General features: G+C 50.0%; 1 protein-coding gene across 3 annotated transcripts in view; it reads right to left on the bottom strand.

The window, feature by feature from the left end:
- Positions 1 to 352: 352 nt before the first annotated feature.
- AK8 (adenylate kinase 8) overlaps positions 353 to 14,042 on the bottom strand; it is a 126,506-nt gene continuing 112,816 nt past the window's right edge. For 2 of the 3 annotated variants that reach the window (XM_057724447.1, XM_057724448.1), the window contains 2 exons: positions 1,957 to 2,037; positions 353 to 704 (listed from right to left, as the gene is read on the bottom strand). In XM_057724447.1, the coding sequence (XP_057580430.1) occupies positions 467 to 704; positions 1,957 to 2,037 (319 nt within the window). In that variant the 3' untranslated portion in view covers positions 353 to 466. Of the gene's footprint in view, positions 705 to 762; positions 886 to 1,956; positions 2,038 to 14,042 lie in introns of those variants that run through there. The other variant, XM_057724449.1, reaches the window with a different exon arrangement.

Raw genomic sequence — 14,042 nt, 5'->3', positions numbered from 1 at the left:
TCCAGAGAGTTCTGCGGACAGGCTGCTCTAGAGATGGCGGCTTTGGTAAAACTGCATTTACTGAGAGCGTAGGGTGTGGCCGGCTCCGTGCTGAGCACTTTACCTACATCACCCATCTCATCCCAAAGCACCCCCACGAGGCAGGGACTGTTATGACCCCATCTTGGCTGTGAGAAACGAGGGGCTCTGAGGACCCGGTGACAATCTCAGGGCGCACAGCACGGTGACACGGCAGCTGCACTGCATTCCAGGTGTAAGCCGGCCCGCCGAGCTCTGCTTGACCGCTTCCCTGGGCTTCGCCTGTCCTGTGTTTACAGACCCCAGACGGGGCCACCTTGCAGCCACCTCACCTTCAGAACACACGACACTGCAAGCCGCACTCTTTATTGGCTCGGCCGGGCTTCCAGGAGGTTGGGGTGCGGGATGAACTTTGTTTCCCTGGGGGATACGCCTTGCTCTGAACCCCTCAGGGCACTTTCTTGGGCAGGGGGTTAATGATGCCACTCTCTATGTATTCAAAGACCGTGTACGGGTCCTGGTCCCCGTTGAGGGTGATGGCCTGCCCATAGAACTCCTCCAGCTCCGCGGAATTCCTGTAGAACAGATCCATTTTGAGCTTGATCTGCTCTTCAGAATCCTTCGGGTTCTGCAGGAGACGGGCCTGGATTTCCATGGTCGGAGGTGGCTTGTACATGAGGTGGTACCTACAAGAGGAGGGGACGCAGGTGACCCCTGGGCCAGCTCAGAGGACAGGGGAGAAAGGGGCCCTCTGTCCTGTTACAAGCTGGTCAGCATCACCACCGGCACCAGACATTTACTATGCACCAGCTGTGGGCACACCCTCGGCCGGGCGCAGGAGCCGCAGAGAGACTCAAAGCACGGTCCCTGCCCAGGAGAGAAGAACGCAGGTCAAGAATAGGACAGGGTATAATAACATATTATACTAAGGGCCAAATTCCTTTCTTTTCTTTCCTTCCTTCCTCGCTTCCTTCCTCCCTCCCTCCCTTCCTCCCTCCCTCCCTCCCTCCTTTCTTCCTCTTTCTCTCTTTCTCTCCCTTCCTTTCTTCTCTCCTTCCTTCCACACACTATTCACCAGGCGGCTGCTACGTGTGCCTGGCACGCGTCTGCTGTGACAACACAGTGGCGGGCGAGACAGTTGCCTCTGTGTTTATGGAGCGCACAGTCCAATGGGGGATGGGATATTAAACACCACGTGTGAGCAGAGAGGACAGGAAGCGCCACAGTCACTGTTGGAGACCCCAGGGGCGGGGCCGCGCGGAGACCATCGTACTGGACACGGGGCAGCCAGAGGATGTCCCCCAGCGGCAAGGCGACAGATCGGACCTATAGTTTAGGAAAATCCTGGTATTTCCTTCCTCCCCTCCTCACTCCCTGATGAGAAATACGGTCTGGTTACCAAGAAACAGGGTGCTGGTTCCTGGGAAGATGGAAGCTGCTACCTCTTTGCAAGCACAGAGACTATAAATGGTGTTTCAGCACCGGCACAGTGATTGTACTTGGTCAGATGCAAAATAAAACTCAAGATTCACCCCCGCAGCTGTGGGAGAACTCAACAGGGAACTGGTTCCCGAGGGGATGCGTCTGTACAGAAACCATGTCTGGGACACACTGCGGTGACAGCAAAGGCCGGGAGTGCCATTTCACACGCTGGGGTCAGAACTGAGCCCCGGACAGAGCCGGCAAACACTTCGACAACTGCTCTACGGCCCCAGACATTCATTTTCTTGCTACTATTCCAGGAGAAGAGTCGGCAGAGAGCGCAGAGGAGCTAGCTGGGGGAACCCCCTTTCTAGACGCTCCGGTCAGTCGTCACCGGCATCCTCCCTGGAGCAGCCCTGCCCTGGCATCGCTCAGCTAGATGGAGAGAGGTGGTCCCCGGTGGGGCGTGGCCCCTGGAGCCCTCAGAGGGCCACCCGCTGGGAGTCTGGCACAAACCTTTCTCCTGTGATGGGGTCGGTTCTTCTCAGGGTCAGCCGCTCGATGACGGAATCGAATGGCACATTCAGGAAAAACACCCTATGGGGAGAAACAGCACCATGATTGGCGGGAGGGAACCGCAGGCTGGACTCATCGAGACCAGGGTGGACATCAGCCCCTGAGATGGGTGGAGCCTGGGGGCCGTCACTGAGGGCTCGGGGTGCCAGGCTCTGGACGGTCATGAGGCAAAGATGCAGGTGGGGCCTCCCTGCTGTGGAAGCTCTCCACACCCTGATTCAGGGACAGCTCCCACCCCCATCACTCCCAGGGTTGGGGGGACTCCATGGGGGGGGCATCACTCAGGTGAGCGGTGTGATCCTTGTGGGAGGGCAGACAGCCCATCCCTATGGGAGGGCAGCATGTTCCCTGGCGTCACACAGACGGGTTAGAATTTCATCTCCACCACAGACCTGCTGTGTGACCTCTGGCCACTAACACAACCTCTCACAGACTCAGTTTCCTCACCTGCAAAATGGGACTAATAATAGTTGCTGGTGTTGAAGATGTAAGGAGATGACGTGTGGGACAAGCTTAGAGCAGGGTTTATGCGTCCTGGGCACTCAGACTCAGCAGCAAGAGCAGCGATTGAATCACATTTCTTACTGGAATCCCTTCCTGAGGGTCCAGGCTCCCTGACTGCCCTCGCCCCCCTTAGAGAAGCAGGGCTGCTGGTCTTCAGCTTCCTCACTTTCTCTTTCACAGAGGAGACCTGGACCCTCAAAAGTCAATAGTCCCCAGATATACAATGGAATATTACTCGTCCATAAAAAGGAATGAAATCGAGTTATTTGTAGTGAGGTGGATGGACCTAGAATCTGTCATACAGAGTGAAGTAAGCCAGAAAGAGAAAAACAAATACCATATGCTAACGCATATATATGAAATCTAAAAAAATGATGAACTGATGAACCCAGTGGCAGGGCAAGAATAAAGACGCAGATGTAGAGAACAGACTTGAGGACACAGTGCGGGGAAGGGGAAGATGGGATGAAGTGAGAGAGTAGCACTGACATATATACACTATCAAATGTAAAACAGACAGCTAGTGGGAAGCAACTGCATAGCACAGGGAGATCGACTTGATGATGGGTGATGACTTAGAGGGGTGGGGTGGGGAGGGTGGGAAGGAGTCGTGGGAGGGAGGGGATATGGGGATATATGTATAAATACAGCTGATTCACTTTGTTGTCCAGCAGAAACTGGCACAACAGTGTAAAGCAATTATACTCCAATAAAGATCTGGAAAAAAAGGTCAATAGTCCCAGAAGAAAAGACACAGCTCTCACTTCTGAAGCGTCAGGACTCCGATTGGGCATGCCTGAGAATCCATCTCCTGAACCCCTAGTCCAAATGGTTTAATCCCCTCCCTCTTTGGCGATGGAAGCCTTTCTCTCTTTTTTAAATTTTTAAAAAATTAAAATGGCATATAGTTGACTTACAATGTTGTGTTACTTTCTGCTGTACAGAGAAGTGAATCAGTCGTACGTACATCTATCCTTTCTCAGATTCTTTTCCCGTATACGTCATTACAGAGCACTGAGTGGAGCGCCCTGTGCTGTACAGCAGGCTCTTACTGGTTATCTGTTTTATATACAGTAGTGTGTGTATGTCAGTCCCAATCTCCCCCTTTATCCCTCCAACCATAAGATTGTCTTCTACATTTGTAACTCTATTTCTGTTTTCTAAGTTCACTTGTACAATTTTTTTTAAGATTCCACATAAAAGTGATATCATATGATATCTGTCCTTTAGAAACCTTCCTTCATACAAAACCTGAGGAGAGAGGTTCTTAATCAGGAATGATTTTGCCCTGAGAAGATATCTGGCAACATATGGAGACATCTGTGCTTGTCACAACTGGGGAGGGAGCGCTGCTGGCCTCTAGTGGGTGGAGGCCAGGATTACCCCTCGGCATCTCACCATGTGCAGGAGGGCCCGCCCACGAAGAGTTACCTGCCCTGGGTCAGTCATGAGGCAAATGGGATGGGTGGGCGGTGCTGCCGCTCCGGGTGGGGGAGGTGGGTGGGGGCGGAGGACCAAGTGTTCTGACTCCTGCCCACAGATGTAATCCAGACCCTGTCTTCTGGCATCAGAACATCTCGGTGTGTTTTTTAAAAAATAAGTTCTGGAATATTCCATTGCTCACTTACTGTTTACTCATTACTTCAATTCACACATACGTTTGTTGCGTGCCTGCTGCGTGCCATGCCCTGCAGTGAGCCCCCGTGTTTACTGGCCCATCGTGGGGACTGAGGCAGGACAGTTAACAGAGCTGTCACCTCGGACACCAGGGTCCCCTGACTGATGCAGCTTCCACTGAGGACAACATCGGTGACCACAGGAGCAGTGACAGCCTCGCTGTGCACCCGAGGCCTTGTTCATTTCACTTCCAAGTGAGTAAATTCAGGTGAAAAGCACCTCTAAGTGTGAGAAAAATGTACTCAGATTTCCTGCCTTCACTCTTGGGTGGCAGTCTTTTTAGGATGGCTCCTCGGCTTCCTCTAAGTTAGTGAACATGAGAAGCCCCTCACCTCAACCCAGGAAGTCACCAGGTGTGCTGATCAGGCCGCCAAGAGGCCACATTGTGGTGGGTCCAGTGGGGCACTGTCCCCATGGGCCCTGAACCAGCCTCTAGGGCCAGAGCAATGACTGGCCCTCAGCCAGTGTCCTGACACCTGGGAGGCACTCAGGAAACACGTGTGAAGGAAGGAATAGTGAATAAGTGGTACACCGCCTAGTGCTCTATTTACACACTCTGTCTGCCTCCTGCCTGAATTTTCTCCATCCCAACCAAAAACTGCAACCAACTGGTGGAGCTGGGAATGACGCTACATTCCAGGAGGGAAGGGATCCATGCTTCCCTAGTTCCCAGGGACCAGCTGCATCAGAATCCCCTTGGGAGTCTGCGACCGTGCAGGACGCCAACAGCCTGGCCCAGGAATGCTGATTTAGCAGGTACCGGAGGGCGCCCATGTACCACACTGCCCCAGGGCCTGGAATCCACTGCCTCAGAGAACACCTAAGCCGGGGGTTCTAAACCAGGCACCCTCGCAGGCCCCGTGGCCCCTAGAAATTACATACAAACTACGGAGTATGTGCGATTTCTGGGAGGGGGACAGGTCCATGTTTCTCAACAGATTCTCAAAGGGGTGCCGGTTCTTAAAAATGGTTGAGTCACTGGTCTGAGTTTCCCAGGGCGATGAAGGGTGCGGCCACGTGGACTGTGAGGAGGTGGCAGAGCTGGGCCGCCCTAGGTGCCGCACTCTGTCCTCACACTCACAGCTTCCAGGTGATTTTTCCCAAGCGCTCCTGGGGAGCCAGGCCCACTTACTCCTGTGACTTGTTTGGCGTTATCTCTTCCCCGGGCTGTGGGGCTGGGCATGAAGGAGGCCCAACTGTGGCCAATCTGAGTGCCGGCTCCTCCTGGCCACAGGAGTTGGGTCAGGGTGCAGGCTGATCCAAGCCTGGCCAATGAGAGGCTGCCCCAAGGCTTGCCAGAGAAAAGGGAACTGCATTTTCTTCTGGGGCTGCTAAGCTGTTGCTATGGGAGCCTGGGGTTGCCTAGAGCCTGCACCCAGAGACAGCCTACCTGAGAATAAAGCCCACCCGGAGAGAGCAGAGAGATGACAAGAGACACCGTTTGGGGTCCTGGATCAAGCTGTACCTGAAACCAAACACCCCTCAATGTTTCCCTGACATGAATAAATAAATCCCTTTTGCCTAAACCTGTTTGAGTTGGGTTTCCAGCAATTGTTATCCGAAGGCCATCTACTACGTCTAGTCTCTCCAATGCCACTTGCTTCTGGAAAATGTGCAAACTTTAAAAGAAAGAAAAGGTGAGTCAAATGTGAGCCAAATGCTCTCCTTCAAGACTAGCATCTCCCACCGCCTTTCTTCTCTTTCTCTCGTTTTGCCCACGCTGTTTGCTGAGGTTCACTTCTGCCCAGTTGCCAAGAAGCCCCTCACTGGTACCTGATGAAGGCTGCAGCCTCCCACCCACGAAGCAAGCGCAGCCTGGGGCCAGTCAGGAGCCATGCAAATCCACTTCTTTCCTGCCCGCGTTCTCGACAATGATTTCCATTCCTCATGTGCCGGGAGTAACAGCCACCAAATAAAACATGCGAGATGGGGAGCGTCTGAACACGGGGAGCACAGGTGTTTCGATGTGCTTTCATCCCTTACACTCCAAACATGCTGGCCCCCCCTCGCACCCCCAGAACTTGCAAGGCCCAACACCAACACCAAAATGCGGCTGTCACCGCGGCTGGCGGCTGACGGTGCGGCTCTGGATGCCGGGCGCCAGTAGAAAGGGAGCTGGTTTGGAAATCTGTGATAATGGATGCTGCTTCATAAACAAACAAGCTGCAGTTGAAATACTATTAACCCAGCACAGCCAGACCGCGTGTCGTCATTCAAGGGAAGGGCTTGTGAGAGGCTGGCGAGATCAGAAGTTCAAAGACACTAAATTGGTACTTGAAACTCGTCTCCGGGAAAAGCCTTGCTGGGGAGGAGCCGTGCTTCCCTGCTGGAAGCTTCCGACTAGCCAGGCTCATGGCGCCCCCATGCCAGAGCCAGGTGGTGGGGAGAGTGGAGGGCCCACTGCAGAGGGAGGTACGCTGCCCTGTGCGTGTCCCCACTTGCCAGTTTGGGGTATTATGCTACTCATTTGCAACAACAGCCGGGAAAGACAGAACGTGAAAGCAAAGAATACTCAAAGCAGGGTGTACCGGGCAGAGATGCTCCTGGTATATATGCTTGGGTTCACCAGGGGCAGGAGCTACACCTGCCTTGGGGTCTGTAGAATTTCAGGCTGGTGGCTGCCTCAGGAGGAAGCTGGAAGGTACCGCTAATCCCTCGCTACTCAAAGTACGGTCCCCGGACCAGCAGCATCAGCATCAGCAACAGCATCAGCATCAGCATCGGGCTCAAGCCCCACCGCCCACCCACGGGATCGGAGTCTACGTTTTAACATGCCCTACAGCGATGTGCACGCACATCGAGGTTGGAGAAGTGCCGCTCCGATCCCGTGTTCCCCAGATTTGTCTGGTGCTGGGGATCATGTGAAGGGCTTGTCTAGCATACAGATTCCAACCTGAAACTAACACAGTATTGTAAATCAGCTACCCTTCAATAAAAAATTATACACCCACAATAAAGGAAAGCAGAGATTGGAACAGATATTTGCACACTCAAGTTCACTGCAGCACTATTCACAACAGTCAAAAGGCAGAAATAACCCAAATGTCCATCAGTGGATGACTGGGGAAACAAAATGTGACATATACTCATGATGGAATATCATTCAGCCTTGAAAAGGAATGAAATCCTGACACCTGCTACAACATGGATGAACCTGAAGACATTATACTAAGTGAAATAAGCAGACACGAAAGGACAAACATTGTAAGGTGGCACTTATGTGAGGTTTCGAGACTACTCAAATTCGTAAAGACAGAAAGTAGAATGGTGGGGGGATTCCCTAGTAGTCCAGTGGTTAGGACCTGGCACTTTCACTGCAGGGGCCTGGGTTCAATCCCTGGTCACGGAACTAAGTTCCCACAAAGCCTTGCTGCGCGGCCAAAAGGAAAACAAAAAACAAAAAAAGAATGGGGGCCAGGGGCTGGAAGAAAGGGGAAATGTGGAGTTTTTGTTTAGTGGAGATGGAATTTCAGTTTGGGAAGATGCAAAAGTGCCAGAGATGGATGGTGGTGATGGTTGCACAAGGAGAATGTACTTAGTACCACTGAGCTGTACACTTAAAAATGGTTAAAATAGGGGACTTCCCTGGTGGCCAAGTGGTTAAGACTCCATGCTTCCACTGCAGGGGGACATGGGTTCGATCCCTGGTCAGGGAACTAAGTTCCCTATGCCATGTGGTGTGGTCCCCCAAAAATGGTTAAAATAGTAAATGTTACATTATGTATACTTCACCACAATAAAAAATAAGCACAATGATGTGGTTAAAAGACATTATGATGAAGGTAGGAGGGGGGTGGATTTCTAGCCTTGAGTAAATTTACAATTTAACGAGGTTCTGAATGTACGTAGGTATACAAATAAATGGATGGACCAAAAAATATGAACCATGTGATAGTATTAATTCTACACTAATTATAAGGCCAACGTTATACATACTCAGAAAATAGAAAAGGAGTGAACAGAACTTATTTTATTAGGCAGCCTTTCCCTGATACCAAAAACCAGACAAAGACACTACAAGAAAACTACAGACCAATATCCCTCATGAATACAGATGCAAAAATACTCGATAAAATATTAGCAAATTAAATCCAGCAATACATAAAAAGAATAATACCTTACAACTAAATGGGGTTTAGCCTATTAATGAAAATCTGGTTCTATATTTGAAAATCAATCAATATAACCATATTATTAGACTAAAGAAAATTATATAATCATCTCAATAGATGTAGAAAAGCATTTAACACAATTTTATATCAATTCCTGATAATATGCTAAGCAAACTAGAAATAGAAGGTAAATTCCTCCTCAATCTAATAAAAGGTATTTACCAAAAAAACTACAGCTAACATCAAGAGTGAATTCTTTCCCCTTAAGACTGGGAACAAAGCAAGGATGTCCAAGTCACAACTCCTATTCAACATCTTACTGGAAGTCCTGGATAGTGCAATAAGACAAGAAAAGGAAATAGCAAGCATACAAATGGAAAGGAAAGAAATAAAATTGTGTTATTTGCAGATGAGACAATCATCTAATTCAAAGCCTCAAAGAATCTTCAAAAAGCCTACTATAACTAATAAGTAGGTTTAGTGAATTCATAGACTACAAAATCAATAAACAAAAAATAAACCAGGGACTTCCCTGGTGGTACACTGGTTAAGAATCGGCCTGCCAGTGCAGGGGACGTGGGTTCAATCCCTGGTTCAGGAAGATCCCACACGCTGCAGAGCAACTAAGCCCATGCACCACAACTACTAAAGCCATGCACCTTGAGCCCATGCTCCGAAACAAGAGAAGCCACCACAATGAGAAGCGCGTGCACTGCAACAAAGAGTAGCCCCTGCTTGCCGCAACTAGAGAAAGCCCTTGCACAGCAGTGAAGACCCAACACAGCCAAAAAATAAAAAACCAACCAACCAACTTTTCAAGATACTAGTAATTAACAAAATACTGATGAAAGAAATCAAGGACAAATACATACGGGGAGCTATACCATGTTCATGGACTCAGAGACTCAATATTGTTACAATGTCAACCCTACTAGATCCGCAGTTTTGATGCAATCCTAACCAAAGTGACAAGAAGCTGTTTTGAAGATTCACACACTTCTCAAATTTATATGGAGCGTGTTTCTGGAAAAGAATCAGAATCACTAAAAAATGTTGAAAAAGAAGAACAAATTGATTTTGAGGCTTACTACAAAGCTACAGTAGTCAAGACAGTATGAGTGTCAGTGAAAGGCTAGATGCATGGATCAGAGAGTCTGGAAATTGACTCATACAAATATGACCAATCACTTTTCAACAAAGGTACCAACACAATTCAATGGAGAAAGATGTTTTTTTCCCCCAACGGTGTTGGAATAATTAGACATCAATATGTAAATAATGATAATAATAATCTTGACCCATATCTTACACCATGCATGAAATTTAAATCAAAATGGATCATGGACCTAAATATAAACCTGGAACTATTAAACTTCTAGAAGAAAATCTTTGTGACCTTGGGTTAAAGAGTTCCTACATATGACACCAAAATCATGACCCATAGATTTTTTAATTGATAAATTAGAGGTCATTAAAAATCTAACAATTAAAAACTTCTGCTCTTCAGAAGACCTTAAGAAAATGAAAGAGATGCCATAGACCAGGAAAAAAATATTTGTGAAATCTGTATCTGATAAAGGATTTGCATCCAGAATATGTAAAAATGTGTATTACACACACAACTAATAACATACAGGAGGAGGCACAGATACACCCCTTAGTACTTTGTGTTTCCAAATTTGATATTCAAATTGGGAAAGTCAGGTCCATGAAAACAGCTTCCTGAAAAAGCCTCAAATGCTTCCTCCTTCCCCCGTTCCTTCAAAGCCTGGAAGGTGCCCTGGGCTGGCTGGAGGGCAGCGACGCTATCTACGCTTTAAACCAGGACTCAGCCTCTGCCACTTGGAGCCCTTTCTCGCGGCTGGAACGCAGGCAGCAGCGGCGCTCCAGCTTTGATATAATCAAGGGATCTTCTCTCAGTGGGGAACTTTGCAGTGACCTCCACTGAAGCAGGGAACCAGAGAGAAAGGAGAGCCACCAAGAAAAAAAGGCAAAGTGACACTGTACAGTAGAGTGGTCTGCTCACCTTTAACGTGTGTGCCCCGGACACATCGGAGAGGTGAGGCAACATCAAAGCTATCGCAAAACAGTCCTCGTGCGGTGGCAACATTGGGTAGCACAGAGCGGGAGTAACCATTGTTATACACGTGTTAGGACAAGGCCGCCGCCTCGTCCAAGGCAGGGACAAGGCGGGGAGAGGGAGCATCATGTCTAGAAGTGACTGCCTTTGGGGACGGCAGCGGGGGATGGGCGAGCTGTTAGAGGAAGGCAGTGGGAAGGAAAGGGGAACGGAGCTGAGGGTGGCAGCACGTGGGAGAGAGGGGTTGGAGGGACAAGCGAGGTATGCACAGACTACCAAAAACACAAAACAGTAAGGACTGGGCCAGCTGCAGAAGGATCCACACCTCTGAGCACACCAGGGTGAGCTGGCTGAGGACGGGCGCCGGACTGCCTCGTCTGTGCGGCACCCCGCGTGCGGGGACGTGGTGAGGGCTGAATAAACGTGCAGTGAACAAGTGGATGAGCACGTGAGGGGACCAGCTGTGATGCCGTGGAAGGCCGGATTCCATCTCACAGGGGCGGGCCCCACCAGCTCCCTGGGGTCGGCCCCGTTCCTCCAGGCCACAGGCGCAGGCTGCGGGTTCCCAACACAGAATGCGATGCAGGACAGAGACTGGACGCAAGGCCTCCCCAGAGACCGGAAAAAGCCCTGGCCAGAGCTTTACATTTTTTACTATGTATGTTTTTTACTCTGACGAAAGCACAATTTGAAAACAAAAGGCCAGACATCTCAACCTCATTTTAAGCCCGCGCAGCACGCCTCCTGCCCTCAGGTAGCCGCTGCAGTGTCCCCTCCCGCCCACTTCCCACTCCTTAAAAAAACAAGGCTCCCACTGGCCATTTCTTGCTTAAAACTGTGCCTAATTGATAGTGGCAAATCTACCCTGCCCGTGTCTAACATCTCTCCAGGGGCAGGAAGAACAGTCTCCATGACTGTCATTAACTGGGAAATTAGCAAGCACGCCTGGCAGTTCAGCACGCGCTGTACAGTCTGGTATAAGGAGACTGACCCCAGGATCAAATTCCTGCATAATCGCCTCCATTTGAGAGGCCTCTAAAAATTTCTGCCTCCATCACCACCGGGAAGAAAGAGAATAATTCCTCTCCACACAGCCACCCAGACACTTCCTAGATGATCATGCCACACACATCGTTGGAAGCCAGAAAGTTCTGCAAACTTTTCCCAAACAGAAAGGCAAATGAGTTGAAGGCAAAAAGGATAATAGACCAGTGGAAAGCAAGCCAGAGCTACACTCCAAGACATGCCAGTCTGTGCCCACTCAGGGCACCATCTATACCAGTAGCTCTCAGCCTGGATTCGTGTGGACACAGGAGGACTCAAGAATTCTGGCTCTCCCTGGGTCCAGGCAGGCCCGGTGTCCAAACTACCCCCACCCCCAACTGCTCCCTCCCCCGCATCTCTCATGCCCACGCGAGCTCAGCAGGTCAGCCATCAGTACAGGGCACTCACCTGGGCAGAGCCAAACGGCTCTCAGGGGCTACTGGGCACCCACAGTCCCCACTGCCTTTCCCTTGGTCATCCTTCAGCTCTGTCGCTGTGTTTGAGAGGGCCTGGCTTCCCACCTAGCTGCACTTCTCCTGTGTGAGACGTTCCTGTGTGTTCCTGGAAATCTGTCTTCCCTCGGCACTGGCCAGAAGCCACACTGCACCTTCTACCTCACGCTCAGCCACGGCAGCACCCGGCTGCTTCGGGGTCCCCCGACAGTGGGAACACTGGTCAATCATGAAGCGTGCCGGCGTGGACACCAGTTCAGTCCCAAAAGGACGTCTGGGCTGGTGAACATTTTGTCCGTGCCCCGTGGTGTGGCCGACACATGGACGCTCCATCTGACCTCCCCTTTGAGAAGGAATCTGCGTCTCAGCTTTAAGGCACGTGGTCAGCTGATAGCCTCCAGCTGTAAATACCTTCCGGGACTTGAACCTTGTGTTCTTTTTTTTAAACATAGTTACTGAGATATAATTCACCCCCTTACAAGTGTACAATGCAATTCTTTTTAAGTGTATTTACAGTGTGTGCAAACATCAACACACTGTAAGTTTAGGAGATTTTCATCCCCCTCAGAGGAAACCCTGTATCCACGAGCAGGCTCTCCCCACCCCCAGCTCCCAGCCCCTCATCTGGACAATGCATACAAATGGGATCATACAATGCACGGCCCTCCAAGTCTCTATTTAGGAAAATGAAAAAAAGAAAAACAAAAGAGGATCTCACAAGGTCATTTTAAAGGTTAAACACCGTAACGCATACAACGTGCTTAACACGTAATAACAACCCAGAGTATCCACGTGGCCCCACCCGCGGGCACCCTTCACTTAGCCCAGTGTTTTCAAGGTTCATCCCCAGTGTAGCACGTATCAGAACGGCATCCCCTTTTATGGCCAAGTGGTGTTGCATCACATGGGCAGGCCAGATTTTGTTTATTCGTTCCCCAGTCGAAGGACGTTTTAACCCAAGCTTTTCAGCAAGGTTACACTCTTCTGGGTGTGGCCTTTGGCTAGCGAATGAGCACGGAGGGGTCCCAGGTCCTGACCACTTCTCCCCACACAGCCCTCCCAGGAGGCCCCTGCGGGGCTGGGGGAGCCTGGGTAGGGCCTGCCTCCTGATCCCATGGCTCCCCTTGCCCCGTCCTGCTTCATCCCTTTTCCTGGCTCAGCTGTTACCTGCTCACGAAGCCTTTTCCGCCCCATAGCTCTCTCAGCCTCTGCTTCCTGGGGAACCCAGCCTGTGACATGTGCCCTGAAAGGCACCAGGAGCCTCAAAGTATTCGGTCCCATTTAAGTGAACGCAACCTGCTGTCTGCCTGTCCGTCCTCCACCAGGCTGTCTGCTGTGAGGCAGGGCCCAGCGCGTTCGTGGGGTGGTGGGCAGAGGGGAGTGGCTTGGACATGGGTCCTGAGGTCAGAAAGACCTGGGTTCAAATTCCAGTGCCACCTTCCCACCAGCTCACTGTGGGACCAGCCATTTTACCCTCCAAGTCTCCGTGTATGAGGATTAAAAAAAAAAAAGTACCTTACAAAGTTATTTTAAGGATTAAATATGATAATCTGTCCAAATTGCTTAGTACGTGGTCATAAGACAGAATATCCCTGGGGCCTACACGGCAGGCAGTCTTCTAAGACTTGACCTACCTTAGGTCATAACTCCTCATCATGACCTGACAAGGGGATTATTGGCATGTCCATTATAGCAGGTGAGAAACCTGAGAGAGTTTCAACCTGCCAAAGTGCCCCAGCTAGAAAGTGGCTGTGATGGTTAATTCTGTGTGTCAACTTGAACGGGCTACAGGGTACCCAGATAGCTGGTCAAATATTATTCTGGGTGTATCTGTGAGAGTGTTTTTGGATGAGATTAACATTTAAATTAGTGGAGTACAGTAGAAATTAACACAATGTTGTAAATCAACTATACTTCAATAAAATAAATTAAAAAAAATAAATTAGTGGAATGAATGAAGCAGACTGCCCTCCCTAACGTGGGTGGGCCTCATCTGATCAGTTGAAAGTCTAAACAGAACAAAAAGTCTGACCTTATCCCGAGTGAGGGAGAATTCCTCCTGTCTGCCTGCCTTTGAACTGGGATATTGGCCTTTTCCTACCTTCAGATCTAGCAGGGCAGGGGTGGGATTGACACAGCTCATGTACCCACACCCTC

This window comes from Hippopotamus amphibius, chromosome 2, assembly GCF_030028045.1.
Source record: "Hippopotamus amphibius kiboko isolate mHipAmp2 chromosome 2, mHipAmp2.hap2, whole genome shotgun sequence".
Taxonomy (NCBI): domain Eukaryota; kingdom Metazoa; phylum Chordata; class Mammalia; order Artiodactyla; family Hippopotamidae; genus Hippopotamus; species Hippopotamus amphibius.
The sequence above is the reverse complement of the archived record's forward strand: the minus strand, read 5'-3'. Positions and strand labels throughout refer to the sequence as shown.